The sequence below is a fragment of the Bombus vancouverensis genome, chromosome 13 (assembly GCF_051014615.1).
Source record: "Bombus vancouverensis nearcticus chromosome 13, iyBomVanc1_principal, whole genome shotgun sequence".
NCBI classification, from domain to species: domain Eukaryota; kingdom Metazoa; phylum Arthropoda; class Insecta; order Hymenoptera; family Apidae; genus Bombus; species Bombus vancouverensis.
In genome coordinates, this window is record NC_134923.1 from 8,309,105 (window position 1) to 8,331,249 (window position 22,145).

The 22,145-nt window shown below is 27.7% G+C and overlaps 9 protein-coding genes across 13 annotated transcripts; 4 read left to right on the plus strand and 5 right to left on the minus strand.

Moving 5' to 3' along the window:
* Positions 1–835: 835 nt before the first annotated feature.
* Positions 836–2,760, plus strand: LOC117161734 (ADP-ribosylhydrolase ARH3). 2 transcript variants are annotated; one of them, XM_033343480.2, is made up of 6 exons: positions 836–1,217; positions 1,310–1,467; positions 1,542–1,760; positions 1,842–1,954; positions 2,017–2,245; positions 2,369–2,760. In XM_033343480.2, the coding sequence occupies exons 1-6, from the start codon at positions 1,046–1,048 to the stop codon at positions 2,534–2,536; spliced, it is 1,059 nt and encodes a 352-aa protein (XP_033199371.1). In that variant the 5' UTR covers positions 836–1,045; the 3' UTR covers positions 2,537–2,760. The 2 variants fall into 2 exon arrangements, with proteins under 2 accessions (XP_033199371.1, XP_033199380.1); XM_033343489.2 differs by having other exon boundaries at positions 1,081–1,217; positions 1,324–1,467.
* A 244-nt stretch (positions 2,761–3,004) lies between these two features.
* Rbsn-5 (Rabenosyn-5) lies at positions 3,005–5,676 on the plus strand. The gene is made up of 7 exons (XM_033342066.2): positions 3,005–3,272; positions 3,432–3,557; positions 3,780–3,920; positions 3,988–4,149; positions 4,230–4,581; positions 4,698–5,085; positions 5,175–5,676. The coding sequence occupies exons 1-7, from the start codon at positions 3,137–3,139 to the stop codon at positions 5,400–5,402; spliced, it is 1,533 nt and encodes a 510-aa protein (XP_033197957.2). The 5' UTR covers positions 3,005–3,136; the 3' UTR covers positions 5,403–5,676.
* tub (interleukin 1 receptor associated kinase 4 tube) lies at positions 5,663–7,683 on the minus strand. Of its 2 annotated transcripts, XM_033342078.2 has the most exons (4): positions 7,487–7,683; positions 7,203–7,386; positions 6,924–7,087; positions 5,663–6,850 (listed from the first exon to the last, which is right to left on the minus strand). In XM_033342078.2, exons 2-4 carry the CDS (start codon positions 7,370–7,372, stop codon positions 6,147–6,149), a joined length of 1,038 nt encoding a protein of 345 aa, XP_033197969.1. In that variant the 5' UTR covers positions 7,373–7,386; positions 7,487–7,683; the 3' UTR covers positions 5,663–6,146. The 2 variants fall into 2 exon arrangements, with proteins under 2 accessions (XP_033197969.1, XP_076479779.1); XM_076623664.1 differs by lacking the exon at positions 7,487–7,683 and having other exon boundaries at positions 7,203–7,480.
* Positions 7,684–7,864: 181 nt separating this feature from the next.
* Positions 7,865–10,806, minus strand: LOC117159487 (asparagine synthetase domain-containing protein 1). Its single transcript, XM_033339379.2, has 6 exons — positions 10,527–10,806; positions 10,231–10,431; positions 9,201–10,121; positions 8,707–9,119; positions 8,432–8,634; positions 7,865–8,361 (listed from the first exon to the last, which is right to left on the minus strand). The coding sequence occupies exons 1-5, from the start codon at positions 10,587–10,589 to the stop codon at positions 8,460–8,462; spliced, it is 1,773 nt and encodes a 590-aa protein (XP_033195270.1). The 5' UTR covers positions 10,590–10,806; the 3' UTR covers positions 7,865–8,361; positions 8,432–8,459.
* A 176-nt stretch (positions 10,807–10,982) lies between these two features.
* Hsdl2 (Hydroxysteroid dehydrogenase like 2) lies at positions 10,983–13,804 on the plus strand. The gene is made up of 8 exons (XM_033339390.2): positions 10,983–11,159; positions 11,846–12,009; positions 12,111–12,324; positions 12,400–12,605; positions 12,685–12,882; positions 12,976–13,191; positions 13,269–13,397; positions 13,481–13,804. The coding sequence occupies exons 1-8, from the start codon at positions 11,119–11,121 to the stop codon at positions 13,591–13,593; spliced, it is 1,281 nt and encodes a 426-aa protein (XP_033195281.1). The 5' UTR covers positions 10,983–11,118; the 3' UTR covers positions 13,594–13,804.
* On the minus strand, positions 13,480–15,805 carry LOC117159513 (mitochondrial S-adenosylmethionine carrier protein-like). 2 transcript variants are annotated; one of them, XM_076623665.1, is made up of 6 exons: positions 15,165–15,805; positions 14,803–14,959; positions 14,606–14,688; positions 14,288–14,528; positions 14,076–14,214; positions 13,480–13,997 (listed from the first exon to the last, which is right to left on the minus strand). In XM_076623665.1, exons 1-6 carry the CDS (start codon positions 15,213–15,215, stop codon positions 13,883–13,885), a joined length of 786 nt encoding a protein of 261 aa, XP_076479780.1. In that variant the 5' UTR covers positions 15,216–15,805; the 3' UTR covers positions 13,480–13,882. The 2 variants fall into 2 exon arrangements, with proteins under 2 accessions (XP_076479780.1, XP_033195303.1); XM_033339412.2 differs by having other exon boundaries at positions 14,606–14,715; positions 15,165–15,802.
* A 273-nt stretch (positions 15,806–16,078) lies between these two features.
* Positions 16,079–17,579, minus strand: LOC117159527 (putative E3 SUMO-protein ligase RNF212). Its single transcript, XM_076623657.1, has 4 exons — positions 17,043–17,579; positions 16,762–16,943; positions 16,462–16,670; positions 16,079–16,364 (listed from the first exon to the last, which is right to left on the minus strand). Exons 1-4 carry the CDS (start codon positions 17,149–17,151, stop codon positions 16,199–16,201), a joined length of 666 nt encoding a protein of 221 aa, XP_076479772.1. The 5' UTR covers positions 17,152–17,579; the 3' UTR covers positions 16,079–16,198.
* An 89-nt stretch (positions 17,580–17,668) lies between these two features.
* Positions 17,669–20,132, plus strand: LOC117159504 (uncharacterized). 2 transcript variants are annotated; one of them, XM_033339402.2, is made up of 3 exons: positions 17,669–17,935; positions 18,012–18,145; positions 19,067–20,132. In XM_033339402.2, the coding sequence occupies exons 1-3, from the start codon at positions 17,919–17,921 to the stop codon at positions 19,783–19,785; spliced, it is 870 nt and encodes a 289-aa protein (XP_033195293.1). In that variant the 5' UTR covers positions 17,669–17,918; the 3' UTR covers positions 19,786–20,132. The 2 variants fall into 2 exon arrangements, with proteins under 2 accessions (XP_033195293.1, XP_076479771.1); XM_076623656.1 differs by having other exon boundaries at positions 18,017–18,145.
* LOC117159520 (uncharacterized) lies at positions 20,111–21,524 on the minus strand. The gene is made up of 4 exons (XM_033339426.2): positions 21,408–21,524; positions 20,854–20,903; positions 20,513–20,725; positions 20,111–20,384 (listed from the first exon to the last, which is right to left on the minus strand). The coding sequence occupies exons 2-4, from the start codon at positions 20,890–20,892 to the stop codon at positions 20,130–20,132; spliced, it is 507 nt and encodes a 168-aa protein (XP_033195317.1). The 5' UTR covers positions 20,893–20,903; positions 21,408–21,524; the 3' UTR covers positions 20,111–20,129.
* Positions 21,525–22,145: the final 621 nt, after the last annotated feature.

Sequence of the window (22,145 nt, forward strand, 5' to 3'; positions counted from 1 at the left end):
TTGTGAGCGATCTCTGCAATAATGTTATTTCTTGATGCAAATAGGACATACATCCAAGCACAATTATTCTATTATAAATAAAATTATATCGGAAAGTTACCAACACATAATACCATCAACATACAAGCTTTACCAAAATTTAATACATGCTACTTTCGTCCCTAATAATAAGCTAATTAAAGTCGCATCTTATTTTTATTATTTCTTTTTGTATTATAAATATAAGAAAAACAAACTTATGAAAAAAAATTTATAAAATTTTCTCAATTCATATCGGATATAATTTAAACAGAACATTAAGAAATAAACTATAAAAACTATAATTTCATAAAATAACTGGTAAAAGAATGGAAAATTTGATTAGTATCATGAAGATTGATTTGCAAAATTGGATACTAATTTTTTAAAATGCAATGCACTACAATTATAAAAAGATTGCTTCGGAAAATTGCAATTCGACTAATAATCGATAAATTATTAAATTTCATTATATGTTAAATGCGCACTGTCATCGACTTTATTGCATAAAAATCAGAAGGATATATGAAAATTAATTTTTTTACGAGTTGAAATGATATAATAACGGATTACATTTCATTTATATTATTTATATTAAAAAAAACAAAACTAAATTTCGATTTATTGATTCAATTTGTACTGATTTAGATTAGTAGTAGCAGTAGTTATAATTTCTTATTATAACTATGACAGTATATGTAATAACATTCATTGACTTTTTATTTTAAATTTCTCTTACGAACTTACAAGCAGAGACATCTTACCGTACCGGTAAATAACTTGATATGTATGTATATGTATATATAATCAAGTGTGGTATAAAGTATAATAAAATGTCCATAAGTTAAGTGATCAGATTAATATTTATTACAACTATCTTTTTTATCTTTATCATTATTTATCTGAGTAATCGACATTCGTAACATAATATTTACTTTGATATCACTTTAAACATCATATTAAGTCTTACATCAAAGTGTTCGCAAACCCGCAAGTTTAGTTAAAGGGTTTGTGGTGCAAGAAGGTTATGGCAAAAATGGATTTATCATTATTAAAAAGCAAATTTCGCGGTACAATGCTTGGTGCTTTAATCGGCGATTGCACTGGTAGCCCTTATGATAGCGGCGATCAGTTAACAAGTGGCATGAAATTAGTTTTACAAAAATCATTTAATAAACTGGAAGGTCCACCATTCAAAGGTATGTATTTAAAAAAGTCATCATTCTATAAAATAATATAAAATTTAGAAATAATAGTATTTTTCTATAGAACATTTTTTTTAATTCTATAGCACCTGTCATGCAGTTTACAGATGATTCTGCTATGACTTACTCTTTGGCTAAATCTTTGGTTGACCAGAAGGAATTAGACGTTGTTGATGTTGCAAAAAGATTTGTTAAAAGTTATTACCAAGAACCTAATCGAGGCTATGGTATGGGTGTTGTAACGGTATGATGTTACATCTATCATAATTTTGTAATCCTGACACAGAGATTAATTCCGAGATTCAAATTTTGTTAAAGGTATTTCAAAAATTACGGGGTAACAAATTTGCAGACATTGTAAGTCCAGCCAAAGAGCAGTTTAATGGACAAGGGTCATGGGGAAATGGTGGTGCAATGAGAATTGCACCTATTGCACTATTCTCATATCAAAACTATGATAAACTTTTAGATACAGTTAGGAAAGTGACTCAGATTACTCATACTCATAAAGTTGGAATAGATGGAGCTATTTTGCAAGTAATTGTGCTTATAAATTCATTAACATGTTATAGTCTCATTGAGTAATTATAATCCAAATATATTTTTATTATTTTTCAGGCAACAGCAATTTATCAAAGTCTGCATTTAAATCCAAATGAAGAATTAAATGTAACAAATTTTATTGATGATTTGATTCATAAAATGGACCAAATAGAAAAAGATGAAGAAGGGTAACATACAGATAATACAATTTTAAAAATTATTGTTTGTTTAAAATGTTTATTTTTCGCAGATTAGGTTTGTCAGAACCGCAACCATACAAAGTACAGCTATGTATGGTAAAATCACTAATATCTGAAGGTAGTGAAGGCTCACACGATGAAAAAGTGATACAAAAGTTGGGAAATAGTGTTGCAGCTTTGTATTCAGTACCTACTGCAATATTTTGTTTTTTAAGAGCACAAAAACCAATCACGGGTATACAGACAGATAATCCTTTCAGAAGAGCAGTTCAATATGCTGTAAATACAATATATTACCTCTCTGAGTAAAATAATGATAAAGATTAATGATTATGATTATTAATATCAATGATTTTTTCTCTTTAATTAAAAATTATACATAAAACAAAAATTACTTTTCAGATCAGTTTAGGTGGTGATACAGATACCATTGGTAGTATGACTGGAGCGATAGCCGGTGCATATTATGGAGAAGAAAAAATTAGTAGTAATCTTTTACAGCATTGTGAAGCCTCAGAGGAATTTCGGATTTTAGGCGATAAACTACTTGAATTGTCGATAACGCAATAGAAATTTCCTTTTATTTACACACAAGATCAAATGTAATAACTGTTTTATTTTTAATAAGAATCTTGTAGAAATGTAATTATCATTAAGACTGTCTTTGTTAACTACTCAATTATTGCTAAGTTATTCGTGAAATATTTTTATGAGAGATTTATAACATCTTATGTACCTATAGCTATTATGAATTTGTACATTTATCGAATAAATGATCTGTACAATCTTTTAAATAGTTTTAATTATTCTTAAAATTACAAGAAAGTATTTTATATGTATAATGCAAATACTTTCTAATTAATAATAGAACACAATGTCCAGAAATAAAATATTAATTGTCCAAGGTTTTTATCCAAATAAATCATGGAAATAGGTCAGAAAATTAATTTTAAAAATTAACTTTTATTAAGCTTTTATTAATTAACTTTTATTAAGAATTATGTAAAAGAAATTTGACATTTCTCTCAGCTGATAGGATTCAATATGGCTGCTCAGAAAACATGTTGCTTATCCACGATTGAAGAGACGCCTACAAATGATTTCTGTGGAGTATAAGTTAAGAAGAAATTACAAAAAAAGATAGAAATCCTTTAAATATAAAATTTTACAATGGCTGGCTGCGAGGAAGTATTAGAAGGATTTATTTGTCCAATATGTATGACCGATTTCAAAGCACCTAATCAATTAACGAAACATTTCGAGGATTTTCATAAAGATGATCCAGAAATTTTGAAGTCGCTTAAAGGTAAAACTTCAAACTTTCATAATTATCCTTAAATCTTATAATCTTATAAATATACCTCTTTAATCTTTATTAAACAAACATATTAATGGATTATAAAAATTGATAATGTATTTTAAAAGTAAGTGTGTCACAAATATTTAAATCATTTTATTTTTCTAGATCTTTTTGGTAAGGCTAAAAAGAAGATTTTAAAGCAAGATGAAATGTCAGATTCCTTTGCAAATAGTATACCATCAACTACTAGGCAACGTAGCCCAGAACTTAATTGGGGACCTCAAGAAATAGGTACTGACAAAGAGAAAATCCTCTTTGATATTGATTTATGTTAAAAAATTTAATATTACAAGAATTTTACTTTGAAGAAAAGAAATTTATAATACACTGGAGAAGATAACAGAAATATATTCAAGCTATCTTTTAAAAAGTTAACAAAAGATCTGTAGAATTTAAAATGATTTATAAATCCTTTAAAAGAAAACGTTATATAATTGTACTAATAATTTTCAGGTGCAATGACGTCACATACAAACTACTTTAAAGAAGTAAGAAATATGAGATTGGAGCGTTACTCTACAGAAACAAATAAACTTCTCATAAGACTAGACAAATTATTAAACAATTTACCATCTGATCCAGTTGATAGAAAAGGTAGAATACAAATTTTATTATTTATTTTACAAAAAAAAATTAACATATTTTACTTTTTTTATGATAGTTCATGAACGCACCATTGTGCCATGGATAGATGAAAAAGATGTAAAATTATGCCCTACTTGTGCAAAAAGTTTTCATGTCGCAAGAAGAAAACATCATTGTAGACTTTGTGGAGCTGTTATGTGTCACAATTGTACAATATTTCTATCTTTACAAGATGCAAGTTGGTAGTTTCAAAATTATTAAAAGAAAAAGATATTGGAAAATAAATTTTTATAGAAATCTAATTCCTTACGTTTACAGGAAAAATGACAAGTCCTGTTTCTGTACAAGATGATTCAGCAGTATCTCCTACTTCCGAACGACCAATTTCGGAACGTTTAGTACGTGCGGGTATTGGTCTTACAAAATTGGCGAGGTCACCATCCAGTGGTAGTTTAAATAGTGTACTATCCTTGGTTAACGATGCAACAGGTAGTGAGCAGCATTTTAGAATTTGTACGCACTGTGCGAATCTGCTTGATGCGAGAGAAAAACAAAAAGCAAAACATTTTGATAAACCAATAGTATGCCAATTTTATGAAAAGCTGAGGGCATATATGGAAGAAGCTTCGCAACACGTGAAAATGTACAACAAAATGTGGGAATCCTTAAAGTACGTGGTCCAATAATTGTAAAATGGGCATTCGTAACACTATAAAATTTGTGTACAATTTTATATTGCTCCTAGCACAAAATTACTCGTACGAAGTTAAGAGATATGTTTTTCAGTGAGGGGGAATCTACATATAATTTAGAAGATGCTCAAGCTTTAAGAAATAAGATCGCAAAGTTAGGCGAGAATATAGATTTAATTAGCAAAAGAATTTCAGTACTCGGAATGAGATGCGTAGAAAATCCTCCGCAGGATCAAGAACTTCGATTGCATCATATGGTTAGAGTGTCTGCGATGATCTTTTTGAAAGAAGAATTATTGAGCGTGCAAGCTTTACCTTCAGAAGAGAGATACGCGGAATTACAGAAGGAACGACAAAGACGTATAGAAGCTAGAATTGCGTATGAAAGACAATTAGAAGAAGAACAAAGAGAAAGACCGAAAGAGCAACGTAAAAGGGAGACATGGAACCTCGAAGTTCGACCCATTATGAAAGAAAATCAGGTGATATTAATTTATTGAATAAACGGAAAAAAAGTTTTATCAAAAACCCCTATTCTTAATATAATACCATTGATGTCATGTTCACATAGCCAAATGTGGTACTAGATCAATCACAAGGTTGGGGTCCATCTAGTGTCACTCCCATAATGCCATCTTCTATGGATCCTATAATTGAGCAAATGAGTAATCTTCGAGCTTACATTAAGCAAGCTAAAGCAGATTGCAGATATGATGAGGTTGCAACGTTAGAACGCAATCTTAAAGAGCTCCAAAGCGCCTACTTCACAATGAGAGAAAGTAATAACAGTGATGGATAAAGTATATACATATCTGCATTTTTTATTAGGTAATTCTGTATTTCTTATCGGGTTTAAATAAGACTTAATAAACCTTCCCATTATATCGAAAGCTTCACTTATCACTGCATCCATTTCACGTATTATTGCACAACGTGATGTACTTTAAAAGTTCCTTTGCATTCATGAATTTAATTATAAATATCATGATGATATTTCGTAATGTATACATTTAATATACTAAATTATTATTGTATATATTAATATTGAAAAATATATATGATTTTTAATACAATATTATTGTTATTTATTTAATTTCGGTTCTACAGCCCAGAAATGTATCTGGTTTTAGAATATTATCTGAAACTCACACATATTTACATATTTCTCACACTTGACTTCATACAAAGTTCATAAAACTAAATATTTCTTATACATGTATATATATGTATATTATAGTTCAAACTTCTCTTAACATATATATTTGTAAAAACTATAATATGGATTTTTAATATAATATTTATTTGTACACTGTAGCTTTTAAATAAACCATATGTATATATATGCATAAGGTAAGAATAATGGGACGGTATGCCTTTTCATGAAAAATTAATCTACCTAAATCACAGTTTAATTTTCTCTTTACAAATATTTTATAAAAATATGTATTTATAAATAATTCTCATCATTTTGGAATGTTAGATGTTTCATAAATGAAAAAAGTATAAAATATGTATATAGTTACTAAAACAATTAAATCCTGCGTTATTCATTATATTCTAGTACTGTAACTGGTAATTCTTTCGAGCTCAATGCATTTTGCACTATATTCGTGTTATTTTCGAGACTGCATGTACTATCAGAGTAACGAAGATCAACAATACATTGCGGTAATTCGGTAGAAGATATTTCGTTTTCATCAATATTTCTACTGGATAAATGTAATGAATCCTTTGTTTCGTAATTGGTTAAAATTTCATTTGACGAAATTGTATTATTCAAAAATACAGGAAGTTCTTTTGATAATACTTCTTGATATAATTTCATTTGTTCTGCAGATTGTCCAAACTGATTTAAAAGAACTGGCAATTCACCAGATGATATTTCTTGTTGCTTGAGTACTTGTTCTTGTTTTCTACATTCTTGTACGTTTTCTTCACTACTAAATTTCATCAAATCTGACATTTGTGCATTTAATGTTCCTTCATCATTTTCTAATTGCTTTTTGTTGTGTTTCCCTTTTGAAGAAATCAATTGTGTTGACTGCATATTTCTTTCCAAAGAACCATCATTCATTACATTAGGATTAACTGTTTCATTGTCATCAACTTGTGTAGGTAATTCAAATATCAAAGATTCATTAAAATTAAAATTTTCGAGTTCCTCCTTATCTTCCAATAATTTCTTTATTTCGTTAGAGATATCTACAGGTGCTGCAGGTCCGTATTGTGGCCGTTTTGGAAGTTCCTCTAAAAAAAAAAGTAAGAACTTTATTTAAGTTACAGTAATTATATACTTTATAGCAATATTTTTTTATTATACCATTTAGTAGTTCTCCAGCAACATAATCTGCAGCTCTAAATAACTGAGCTTTTGTTAAAAGGCTTAATAAATAACCCAATGTTGGTCTCCTTTTACCAATTGTCCCCCACTCTGATAAAAATAATTCTGCTGCATTTCCTTGCTGTGCAGCTTGCTCAATCATACTATAAAAGTTTAAACAATAATAAATGAGAAACGTAGTTTACTTTATATTAAGTATAATAAAATATTATAATAAAAGTACAATACAATTTTTAATTGATATTTGCTACTGTATACCTAAAATGTTCAACATTAAATTTTGGCAGATTAGAACCATTATCCTTTGGTATAATTGCCATTAACTTTTTCCATGAATCCTGTATACTTAATATTTGTCCCAGTTTATATAATTCCGCAGGCCTTAATTTTCGTATCTCTGTGTCGAAGCAAATTGTACTTTGCGACATTATGCTTATAAATCCTTCAATTTTTATGAAACGTAAATAAAAATGGGCAGTACAGTAGAAATAAACTTATATTAATTCAGCAATAAAACTGGAAAATAGTTTCTAACGACTTACGATTTTTTAACCTCAATTCTTTGAATTTTCATACATAATTACGGATATATGGTCACATGGCTAACGACCACTATAGAGAAAGACAGAAAGGTATATTTCTCTCTCTCTCTCTCTGTTGATCTTATTATCCATTAGTATATAAGGATAAACAATAAATAATAATAAAAATATTAGTATATAATAAACATACTATCCATTAGTATGTAAGTAATAATTATTTTTCAAGATTCACTTTTAGGTTTACATTATTTCTACTACAGTTCACTTAAATTAAAAATAGAAGATATAATATGTAATTTCAGAAATATACATATAAAATATAAACTTCGGGGAAAATGATATAAGGAAGCACATATTAAATTTAGAATATTTGAAAAATTTGTTATTGAAATATTTTATTTTTATGTTCTGTAAAAAGATTGGTATATAAAATTTATTAAAAAGAATGTCTTTATAAGACACGTGTATACTAATTTGAAGCACAAAAAATACAAGAGCTGCAACACATACAAAATATCACAGTCTTGTTCAAAGTATGCATATTTTGAGGTAGATTATAAACTAAGAAAAATATTGACTGATTCAGTGAAAAAAAGAAACGCTAGTTTTCATTCTCTCTCTCTTTTCTGAACTTGCACATTTCTATTTTTAAGAAATTCACTGAACTATTATTTACACATAGAGGAAAAAGATATTAAGTTTTTCTGCAGTTTTTTCACTTCAGGCACTAACTTTGCATTGTATATTATGAACCTTTCAATGCCCATTACAATTACATTTAATCTTGTTATGTATAATTTGTTAAATGTAATTATATATAAGCATCATTATTTTAATGATTTTAGAATATAAACTCTGTGAATATGAAATAATACCTGAAACATAGGTCATAAGTAATTTCACAATTAACTATACTACAATTAACTAAACATTATATTTACTGACATCAGAAAAAATTGCATATACCATAATTTCATAAGCGATCTGATATATCTTTGGCGTTTTCTTTGCCATTAGCAATTCGAGATCCAAATTGAAAAGCTCTTTTAGGGAAATTGGCTGTATTTCGGAAACCAAGTTTATATGCCACTAAACGTAAAAGTAATTTATCTCCTAATCCAGATGGCATTTTATCTGTTGGATAACACCTATAAATAATTTAATAATATAATTTCTTTTTATTTTTTATTCTTCTTTCTATATTTATTTTACCAATTTACCTTTCCCATGGTTTCAGTTTTTGAACATATTCTACTATGTTTTCATCTAAGTATGGCAGTCTAGATTGTCTTCCATGATCTGATACGATACGGTCATCACGGCCTAAATTTCTTTCAGAGATTCCAGCTAGTTCAATGTTTAGTTCTTGTGTTAAAGCATCCCAACCCTTATGCCTTAATATCGTTCTATGTCTCATATATCCACCAAACAATTCATCTGCACCCATGCCTAAGAGAAGTACTCTACATGGGGATTCATATACATTTGTATTCAAAAGAATTGTGCCCTTTGCTCGACTTGCAAACCACACAGCACAACCTAAGCTTTCATCTAAGATAGTGCATAGTGGATATAGTAAATTACAAATTCGCGATGAACGATATTCCTGCAATTCTGTTTGACTGATGTTTACCTAAAAGAATTAATATAAATTAGTTACTAAGATATCTTTCATTTTTTACGGGTATTTCAAAGTATATTTTGATTGATATACTTCTACAAAATTCCATTTTCGTTTTGGGCAAATCTTTGTAAGCTCTACAAACGTTTGTTTTCCAGTTTTTCTGTCAGGAACATCATATTGATCCTCCATACTTTGTTTTTCATTATTTGCACTTGATTTCTTAGATGTATTAATAGACTTTTCAAATGCAACATTGATCAAGTCAATAGGTTCATGTTGTGATACATATTTATCAGCAATTAGTGTTAAAATAGCCGAATCCAATCCTCCAGAAAATAATATACCTATTTTTGAATGATTGCATATAACATCTTGTTTCTCTAAAACTAATTTAATACATGTTTTACAGAATTTGGGCTGTTTCTTTACTCTAACTTCCACAGCTTTATAAAGAAGTTTCAATAATCGATTGACTCTTTCAAGGATATCTTTATCTTCTATCAAATATTCTAGTATTTTACAAGAATTTTCCAAACAAGGACTATTTTCCAAATATTCCAAGTCTTTAATATTAGGATGCATATGTAGACACGTTGATACATCTGATTTTAATATAGCTTTTTCAATATCAATATCTACATCCAAACGTGTTTCTAGTGCTTCAATAATATCAGTAAATCGCAAATCTGGCTCCTTCCATGGGTAGCATGTAAAATTCACTCTAGAATTGTTTAAATTCATAACAAAAATTCCAATTGCAGGAATTTCCATAATTCTATTTACATCTTTACTGGCAACAGATGTCAATGTTAAAATATTTTCATCAGTATCCACTTTTAAAAGCAAACTGTGTCTGCCAATAACATCTCTACCAAAATACAAAAGATTTGTAGACTTTTGAAAATATATAAAACTATATGGACCTTGGATTTCTTGGAACACTGACAGTACACTTGAACATGACTGTAGAGCATTTAAGAGCACAATAGTATCACATATATTATCTTGAGCCTAAAACAAATAACATAATCATTCAATAATATTCTATTTTACTACTAGTTACTAGTACATGAAATAGTTATAATATAGTCAATATATTCGCATAATATATAATATTTACCAAATTTCCAGAAAATATATCTCCATTCCAAAGAAGAATATTACCACTCGAATCTATAGCTGGTTGTTCACAAAAATCTGAACCCTGCATCCATAATACAGAAGCAACAAAGTGACCAGACCAAATTGGAGTTAAATTTTCAAATTTCTCAATTAAACCATCAGGACCACGGGCAATTATTAAATTCTTGCAAGCTTCCCACTGAGAGAGAAAAATATTAAATATTATAAATAATATTATAACTTATCAATTACAATCTTTGTTTATGATTATAATGAATATTTCAATAATAGTACCTCATGTGAAATCTCTATACAATTTGCATGGTTTTGTGAAATGTTACAGAATATTCCACACATGGCTATATTGGCATAAACATAACCCTTTATAGTTATAAACCAGTTGGTTTACAAATAAATGTCTTGTTATGTGTATATCTCAAATCATGCTTTATTTAAACATAATCGTACGTATGTTTATATGATATGATGATAATAATATAAAGGTAATATAAAATATGTAAAAATTATGATTTTAATTACGTTAAAATTACGTTAGCATTTAATTTTAATTAACAAATTTCTTCCGATATTTTTTAATTTCATTTTAAAATATTTAAAATCGTCAAAAACATGCAAAGAAAATGTAGCTGTTAATTTGAACGTATTTCATTGTTCTACATGAGTTCTCGCCATGTTGTCAAAAATGGCAATCTTAAAGAATCGATAATTAATCAAAATTCACGTATTGGACCTTGAATTGTATTGTATAGTGATACTGTGTAGCGTAATATATTTTTTGTACATATTTTATTCAGTCATTATTAACTAGCTTGAGCACAATCTTACAATTACGTAGCTGTTTATACGTTTATATCTTATATCGTTTATGACAGTTCTTCGATTTATTTGCAATATGATCAATACGGGGTTTGTATTATAAATTTATATTTTAAATTATAAATTGTATTATACATTATAAATTGTGTTATATATTTATAATATAAATTAGTATACTATAATATAAATTTATAATTCATATATTATCTATAACATAAACATAAATAAAAACATAAATTATTTATAACAGATTGTGTAAAAATAAAACAAACTGTTATTTTCAATCATTTTGGCGATTACGCAAAAGAAGATAATTGTAAATTATCAATTTATTGTTTTAAAAAGTTCATTAAATTTGAGTGAAAATTATACATATTGTGCTGTTAATTATGTTCTAGTTACGTTTTATTTATACATACATTAATTATAAAAGCTACAAAAATATCATTAAATATATAGCAAATATCATTACTGTAGACATTTATGTAAATTTATTCTTTTAACATAGTGTACCCTAATTAGAGACCTATTTTACTTACTGAATATTGTAATTAATACCTTATTTTGGATATTTTATGTATTTTTATATATTATGTGCATTTTTATATCTGCAAATTTCTCATAAATGCATAAACATCTGTAGTCTAATCATTATCAATACATATTAATAAATATATATTTTCATATGTACAGATATATATAGATGTATGTTTTTAATATCTATTAGTTTTATAGAATATACTTACCATGTATAAATGTTTAATATATGTATATAGAAAACTTGCTGGCCGCACAATCTTTATTACTGGTGCAACAAGAGGGATTGGGAAAACTATTGCCTTGAAAGCTGCAAAAGATGGGGCAAATATCGTCATTGCAGCTAAAACTGCAGAACCACATCCAAAGTTACCAGGCACCATATACACTGCTGCCAAAGAGAGTAATTATAAAAATAATAAAAAATATTAAATGATAATTAATTAATCATTTCAAATTTTGATATATGAATTTTCCTTCATTAAAGAAATTCATTTGTTTCAGTTGAGCAAGTGGGTGGTAAAGCATTACCTTGCATCGTAGATGTAAGAGATGAAGCACAAGTAGTGTCTGCAGTAGAAAATGCTATTAACAAATTTGGTGGTATTGACATTGTTATTAATAATGCCAGTGCAATTTCTTTAACAGGCACAGAATTTACAGATATGAAAAAATATGATCTTATGAATAACATCAATGCCAGAGGAACATTTTTAGTGTGAGTATAAAAGATCTTTACGAATTACATGTACAAATCAAGAATGATAATTATTATAGCGATATTTATTTTAAGGTCCAAGATATGTTTACCTTATTTAAAAAAAAGCACAAATCCTCATATAGTAAACATCAGTCCACCATTAAGCATGAAACCAATATGGTTCAAAAATCATGTTGCGTATACAATATCTAAATTTGGAATGTCAATGTGTGTTCTTGGCATGGCTGAAGAATTTAAGGACAGTGGCATTGCTGTAAATGCTGTCTGGCCAAAGACTGGTAAATTATTCATTTTTTAATTTCATTATTTTCTTAATTTTTATTTATTTGTATAAATCTAAATTTATTCTTAATCTAGCTATTTATACTGCCGCGGTTGCAATGTTATCTGGTGCTGAATCAAGTAATTACAGTCGTAAACCTGATATAATGGGAGATGCTGTGTATGCTTTGATTTGTAAAGATAGTAAATCTATTACTGGGCAGTTTCTAATTGATGAAGAAATATTAAAAAATGAGGGAATCACGGATTTCACAGATTATGCATGTAATCCAGGTATATTGAGTAGAATATAACATTTCTATAGTGATCTATAATTAATACTTTGTTAAAGGAATCTATTATAAATATTTCTTTCTCTTTTTTTAGAAAATAAAGATAAATTAATGCTAGATTTCTTTGTGGATGAAAATTTGGAGTCTTTGGGTTCAGAAGCTCATTCATTATATAAACTAACACAAAAGGATATACAGGATACTAATAAAACAAACGGAAAAATTGCACAAATATTTAGCGTTATTCAAGCAAACTTGAATAGTGATCTTGTTAACAAAACAGGCGCCATATTTCAATTCAATGTCAGAGGTAAATCAGCCTGTGAGATTAAATATTGTCTTTTATTGATTGCTCTAGAAACATGTCAATTAATATAAAGTTAATAGGTAGTGAAGCTGGTACATGGTTTTTGGATCTTAAAACTGGTCAAGGTTCGGCAGGTAGAGGAGAACCTAGTCAATCACCAGATGCTACGTTAACAATGGATTCTGATAACTTTTTTGCAATGTTTTCTGGTAATTAAATATATTTATGTATTAAATGCATTAGAAATTGATTTAGAATGAGGTTTATCAGTAGAAAATTTGTATTTGTTTAGGAAAATTGAAACCAACATCAGCATTTGTAATGGGAAAATTGAGAATTAGTGGAGACCTTCAAAAAGCAATGAAATTGGAAAAATTAATGAATCTATTAAAGTCTAAACTTTAAGAATCAAATGTTTCCTCTTTTTAAGAAACACTGAATCTAGAATATTCTTACATGAAACTAGAATATTCGTATTGTTACTTTTCTTTTAAAGTTTAATGTTAAGTATAAAATGTTTATACAGTTTTTAAAGATTAATGTAAAATATATTTTTATATACTCTCTTGTAATATATTTTGTAACAACAAATAATAAAGGAATTATACAATTTAAATGCTCAAATAGTTATTCCTATATTTCAAACTATATTTACAATATATCATTGATGTTTGTCATTTTCCATAAAAGCAATCTATAAATATAAGCAATATCTTATTCCTATAGTTTTTACCTTTTCATAAGTTCCAAAGAAGATAAATCCTCCCATAATTATGTACATTACTCTGGGGCTCACACCAGCAAAAAGTCTACAAAGTTTCCAATTTTAAAGTCAAATCAATATAAAAATTGAAAAATTATCCATTATAAATCAAATACCGACTTACCCATGAAAACCTTTATCTCTATATATATCTTTTAATACATATAGTATTTTTAATTTTGAAGTATTTCCATTTCCATGTGAAAGCATTATTCTTGTTTTTATAACATCTAGTGGTGTAGTAGCAGTGGCAGAAATACCACCTACATAATTACATGGAATTAATTATACATCAATTATAAAGTAAAATTATCATAGGATACTAAAGATTTAAACCTGCAATTGCTCCACATATTGCACTTTCTATAGGAAGAATTTCTCTGTCAACATGCGAACTCCAAACTTTCTTAAAGTATTCCCACATTGGAAATTGCATTAAACTAAAAGGCATATCTCTTAATACAGTGCTCCAATAACAACTATATAATAATCTAAGATTAATATCTTGTCTATCTAGCATTGAAACTTGTCTCCTTTGTTTTATTACTTCCACAGGTACTCTTATTAAACAGGCTACCTTCATTCAAATTAAATATAATTAGAGTTTTATTCTTAATGAAAATTCTAATTAATTATTTTTTTCCTAAGAATTACCATTTCTGCTAAAGATGCTGAACCCATGTGAAGGAACGAATGATATTTCTCAGGTACTCTACATTGCGTTATATTTTTAATACCTTCATATGTGACGAAAAATAATGATGCTAAAGTATTGTAAGAGATTAATTTATATGTAGTTGTATATATTTCTAAATTACTTTATATGACTTCATATTATAGCACTTGTTTACCACTTGGTGCAGATCCAATTATTATAGGAAGAATTCCTTTATAAAGATTAGAAAATCCTCCTGATTTTGCAAATCCTTGCTTAGATTGTAAACGTGTTTTTAATGTGTCTAATGGATGCAATATTACATCAACAGATGTCCCAGCCAATCCTCCTGCCTATTTAAATGAATACTTGAATTATAGAATAAATGAATTATAATGAATAAAGTTTCAGTTTTTTAAATTCTATTAGTTATTAAAAAAGTTATTAAACTAGTTAAAAAGTTATTAAATTAGTTATTTCAAATACTATTAGTTAAGTTAAAAAATAATTTAGATCAATTTTTGTCTCCCTTATATAAATAAACATTTTGTTACTTACTATTAAAGACACAGTGAAAGTAAATTTCGTATCCGTTGTTTCTAACGACATTTTATATTATGATAACTTTATTAATTTGAGTTAAACTACACTCATTGAATGAATCGTGGATAGAAGCCACTGTGGCATGAAAGTAAATTATCAAATACGCTAAAACCGCTCAACTTTACATAAGCATAATTTTTGAAAATTATTAAATTACAATAAAAGAAGACAACCATTCTATTTATTTTTGTGCATAACAGCACAAAAATAACCTAGTTTAATCTACATACACATGACTACTATATTTCGTTAAAAATTTATCTAATGTTATCATTGAAGTAAAATTTTCATGTCATTGTTTTTTCATGTCATGATAATATCCATTATCAGTTAGAAATGATGACTTTTCGAAGAAATAATCTATATTCTTATTTTTTAATCCTATAATGGTAGACTGAAAACTTTTACAACCCTAAACCAATTTTCTGTATAGGTAGATAAATAAATAAAATTAACTTTATACAATAGTTGCCTCTTTTCTATAAAAAATCTTCGTAATAATATACGCAGGTAATTTAAATAAATTTGATAAAGATATATGAGTTGAATTCTGAACGGTTAAAAGACTACAGTTCAAGTCGGTATACTTTCGCAGGAAAAATATATGGGGTTATTATCAGTATATAATGAAGTCATAGGTACTTAAAAAATTCGAATATTTTATATTTATAAATTTGAATTTTGATAATGAATAAATAAAGAGAAGACAATTTTACTATATAAATGAAAAAAAGCAATTCCTTCATACTTCTTTAATTTTTAGTAACTGTATGTAGAAAAAACCTTTGTTGCTTTTTCATAAATATTTCTTCCATATGTTTTTAATTCTTTATATTTTGTAAAATTTAATTCTGCAATAATAAGGTGAATTCATTGTAAGATTATACGCATTTTATTATACATTTTTAATGATTTAAGGAGAGGGATACAGTTACCATTTTTTATTATGTATAGATAAATTAAAATATTGTTCTAATTCTGTCAAAAATCTAAAGGTAAGTAGAGTTGGTATCCGAAGTTCCACGAGAACCAACTGATCGTACTATATGAGGATAAGGAATACGAAAACCTTCGAACATTGCATTTCCCTTTCTCACGTCAAATGATTGACTCGACATATTCGCCCCACACGAAAAATATGAATTTGATGCAGGTCTAAAAAATAAAAGGAATTTTCCAGGAATTATCTTCTTTAGAATTTGAAGTTATAAAATAGTTTGAAATTTTTAATTTTGGACTTGTATCCATATACCTCATTTTTGAACTTCTGTTGTTGCCAGATTTTATTGGTGTAGATACATCACTTAAAGAGTTTAAAGTCCTATTTTGCATCTCGAAAGACATTAATTTCTTTTTCTGTTCAGTATTTTCCATTTTCAGTTTAATATATTTATCTCTCACCATTTTCATGTTTTGAGTTAGGCTATAGTAGTGGGACTTCAATGTTTCGTATTTTTTGTCCTTGAGAATTTGATTAAAAACATATGTTTCTTTCAATTCAACATACAAAAGTTAGGAAAAAGAAAAAAGAAAAAGAAAGTAAGAAACACACGATTTCATGAAAGCGTTGTATCATAATTTTCATTTGATTATTCTGAAAACCACATATTTTGTGTAATGATTCCAATGATTCATTCAATGGAGCAAAGAAATTCTCTACTTTCGACAATGATGGTTGCTGTAACTCGACAGAAAAAATATCAATCTGCTGACATTGAGGACACTGTTTTTCAGCTAAATTATGAAAGAGAAAACAGATTTATTTTTATATACAATATGAGCATATACTTATAGCATGAGTAATATTTATCATTTTATGCTGTTTATTATTGCCTTGTTGTATGCATCCATTACAATATATGTGACCGCATTGAGTCAAGCAAAATGGTTTTTTTCCTCTATGTGGTGTGGCAAAACACTTGTTACATATAAACATATCCATCGCTGTTAAAAAGAACAAACAACGTTTATACTTTATTTTCGAATAAAATCCACAATTTAAATTATCTATGGTGTATTGGTAATCTTATTTTGCGCTGAATCAGTAAAATTAGCACATGTGGCGGGAAATTCAAATATCTCAATAAATTAAAAAGATGAATTACAAAAGAAAATTCGTATTTTAAGATTACGTTGTATTTCCTCTATAATTAATATTATTGGATTTTATTTTTGAACAAATTTTACTTTGTAACTCTCATAAAAATACATTTTCTTCAATTCTTGCTTCAAATTTGCTGCGAACTTATCAAATAACCTAATACATACATTCAAATAAATAAGAAATTACTAAAGATTCTCATCTTGTAAATTCTTGTAAAAAATAATTTAATGTAAGTTACAATGTTTGAAATTTATCGAGTCCTGAAAAATCAACATGGAAGACAAAAAGGGTCTCGTTCTGCACATGCGTGACATGCAATAAATGTCTCAAAGACAGAGATATTCTATTCATCTCTATATATCTTGTAGCACGAGAACTTTGTTGTCTTTGTTGATTTTCAAAACTCATTTTTCAAATAGTTTTTCCTATCGAGTCTGAAGGTCCAGATCTGTTTGTAAGACCGTAATATTGAGAGAACCTGAATTAATAACTAATAACTAATAACTGCTTATGATAATAATTAATAATTGTTGATACTAAAGATAACCTGTCTCTGCACATGAGTAGTGTATTTTATTATTAACTGATATTGTTATGTGTTGATAATGGTGTCTTTAAAAAGGTATTGTAAATCGAATATATATAAGTTGTATACTATTGTAATGTTATTTGTTCATTACTCCATATATTTTATTTAGGATAGATAACTTAAAATTAATACAACTCGTGAAAGAACATGAACTACTATACAATTCTTCTGCTGAGAATTATGGATCTAACGTCGCACGAAATAATGCATGGAAAGAAATTGCGAGGATTATGGGATTGTCAAGTAAGGAATAAATTTAATATTATTTAAGTGTGAAATACACAAAAAGTAGTAAAATTATATTGAATACCAAAAACCAAATATTTATAAACTATCTATATTCTAATAATAGATAGTTATTAGATCCAGTTTGAGTCATGTATATCCAAAGAGAACAACAGGATTAGTTGATTAACCATATATTTGTATACTGTCTTTTTTGGACTACTAAATTGGAATTTTTCAGATACTACACGATCTTCTCATAATTTTAACAACTTTGACCCTTAGACGACTAATAAACAATGAAAACTGTATATTAAGATAATGGCAAATAACTTACTTAAAGATAAAGAATTGTGTGATAGATTTCAAAGCAGCTGTGTTTACATAGATCTACACCATACTGTCCATAACAGTATTTTATATCTTTCTTTTTATTATTTTTTATACATACGATATCTTTGTAGATCTGAATTTTTTTCTTCAGAACAAATTTTTGAATGTAAAGACAATGTGTAAACCAAAATATCATATATAAATTGTATGACTTCTTTACCCGTTGTAAACAATGATTCATGATACATCATAGAAAGCTTTAACATATATGTTAAGCATGTTATATAAAACATTTTGAAATTTCATTAACACTACAATGAGGTATGACTATTATGGTTATATCAGTAAAGTTTAAAACCAATCTGAAAATATACACAGAATATTAGATACGCAGATAGTCGTCTAGGGGTTAAACTATGTAAAAAGTTTATTACAATTCTATCATATATACCATTATATGTGTACCCTTGGGCAGTTATATAAAACAAAAAATGAACAGAATAAAATAAAGGAAATAAAACAAAAAAAGTGGGCAAGATGCACTATTTCAAGCATCCTGTACTTATTGCAAAATGTGTGTTAATTATAAACTTTGTTCTATTTTAGCTGCACAATGTAAAAGGAGATGGATTATTATGAGAGATCAGTATCTAAGATTTCTACGGAAATCAACAGTAATCAACAGGAAGCCAACAGTAATCAACAGGAAGCCAACAGTAAGAAAAAAACGGACTCCAAAACCATATCAGTACCACTCTGAAATGGAATTCTTAAAGCCATATTTTAGGCAAGCAACATTTTATGGATGGTTACCGGAATTTTATACTCGCAATGTGCGAAGATCGCCTCGTATTTCAGATACTATAATAGAAAATACCAATTTAAACAACACCAATGATGAAAAATTAAGATCTGAATCGATATCTGTAATCACTATACCATCGGATCCTCTTCCAACTCAACAATTTTCAAATTCAAATTCAAAGAACGCATATGAGAAGCCTCGTATAATCGGATCTTCATCTCTCGTAATGGAATATGCAAATGATAAACAATGTGAAACTCGTGATGTTCTAACAAAATACTTCGAAACTGTAGCTGAAACAGTTCGAGAATTTCCACCAACATTACAAGTGAAAGTAAAATCAGAAATATCAAAGATAGTTCATCAAGCTGAAATGGATCATATTCATCAAATTCAACTACAACCATACGGACAATTGATAAACAGTTTTCCAGAACCCGAGCAAATGTCTCTTAATAACATTATGAACTCGCAATATACAGTCGGACATACTTTAACAAAAATTGAACATCCCAGATGAAGATCGCCGCTAAATGTTTCATTGAAATAGTGAGTCTATAATAAATTGAGAAAATTCACAACCTTCATCAACAATTTACGTTTTTTGACAAGTTTGGAATTGTAATTATATATATATATATATTGTAATTATATACTATATATACATAGCATTTTGAAAGCATTTATTTAATAAGTAATAGAATGTTAAATAGAAATTAAAGTTCTGGGATTCTTGTGATGAGGAGAAACATAGGACAAGGTATTAGAATTTAAATTTTAACATTGGACTTAATATATAAGCAAAATCACTGAGGCTTAAATATGTTTAAATATAATGATCAGGATTAAATATAGATTAGGAATTTATTCAGCTTTGATTATACCGCAAGCCCAACGATCTCCCGAATTTCCAGTAGACGCAGAAAGAGGACTGCTGCCTCTTCCAAGATCATCTTCGCCAGAATGAATGACAATTGCACGTCCTATGATATTGTTATTTCCAGTAAAAGAAATAATAGAATCTTTGATATTTACATCAGCAACTCCGCTTTCGTTTGCTAATATGTTACCTAGATCGCCAACATGTCTCACTGGACTATTTTGTCCACCGTGAGTGACCTAAAAGTAGAAATCAAAGATAGATTTCTTTTATAAGCATCATTTATAGCTCGGTCATATTTTATACGTAATTTACTAAGAATTGAATGCAAATTTTAATGTGGCCTTATTATTAAATAATAACTTACATTCTCAGGATTGAAATGTGGACCGGTAGACATACAACCATCTCGTAAATCTCCCTTTTCGTGTACATGGATACCATGTAATCCTGGTGTAAGTCCATATACCTTTCCGGTAATTTCAATTAAATTATCCTCGCATTGAACCAAAGTTAGTTCCCCTGTTACATTTTTCGTTTTAGCATTATTTGGTACCAAATGGACGTGTGCAGCCTTTAGCTATGAGATATGAATTTCGTAATATTAAATAATTATATTAAGTAATTTATAAGAGTATAAATTAATTTCTCTTTTTAGGAATATTTCTTAATTTCTTTTTAATGAAACCGATATTTTGGCAAACATACCTGCGCAATGAAAGTGAGCAGTATGATTATTCGATTCATGGTGAAATATTCTGAAAATAAAATAAAATAATTATATAATATTGTATACAATTATTATATGGCAAAGGTTCCATAAATTTCTATAATTTTGACCTACTTTGAGAACCGTTAAGTTAGAATTAAATTGATTATCGATTTGTTTATGAATCAATTTTTGATCTATAAATTACGAATTCTATCTGTTCATTTTAAATCTAAATGTTAATTAAAAAGGAAGATCGATTATGTTTTAAAAAATATCAAAAAATAATTTTAGTTTGAAAATATATTCATACCATGAAAAATAAAAACTTATATAATTATATTAATAGATACTAAAAATTACTTGTACTCTTTTTAACATTTTTTTAAAATAAAAATGACAAATCTACAATAACTATGATGATAAAATTATTCTTAAATTATAGTAACGTGCAAAATAAGAAAAATAAAAAATTTTTATCAAGCACGTAAACTTGTGAGATAATAGTCGATTAAAAGATTAAAAATAAATATTACGCCGTAAGCGAACGAACCGTTCAATCTTGGAGAATAAACGCAGAAAGTGAAAGGGACGTACTACATATGTACATTTATGCACGGATAATGACAAACTGGTTGCATGCTGTGCTGAAGGCCTACTTATACTATTCGTACTATTTGATGTATCCCCACTCGCTATTCCTTCAAAATGGTTATGAACAATTACTTCGAGAATGATCCTGCTCCATTAATTCAACTATTACCGCGACAAAATGATCGTCAATAATCTAATAATTTACCAATTAATAATTTTAATAAGTTGATGAACTATAACTTATAAATTTCTTTTTGCAATTTTATGTTAACTAGAATAATCAGATAACTTATAATTTGCAAAACTTACTTTGCAAATTTTTTTTGTTTTGTTATATTGAATTTCTCTTTTATAATGCAAAATAAATTATTGATATACGTATATATTGTGACTTGTCACTCGTAAAATTTCACTAATAATATTTTAGTAAATTGACGAAGTTCAGGTTGGGCTCTGGAAAATTCTGCAAATTCCATGTCTTTTTCCTGATGATTGCATTAATGTATAAACATGAGTGTTTATATACATATAAACATGACGCAATATCGTAAAAGAATACTAGAGTTGCCAAGCAAATTTAAAGATTGAGTAACCCCCTTTATATATATACACAAAAATTGAATGGCCATGAAAAATATTCCCAGAACAACTTTCGTTTAATTCGTTATGTAGGTCTTATTTCAATATATTTCAAGGA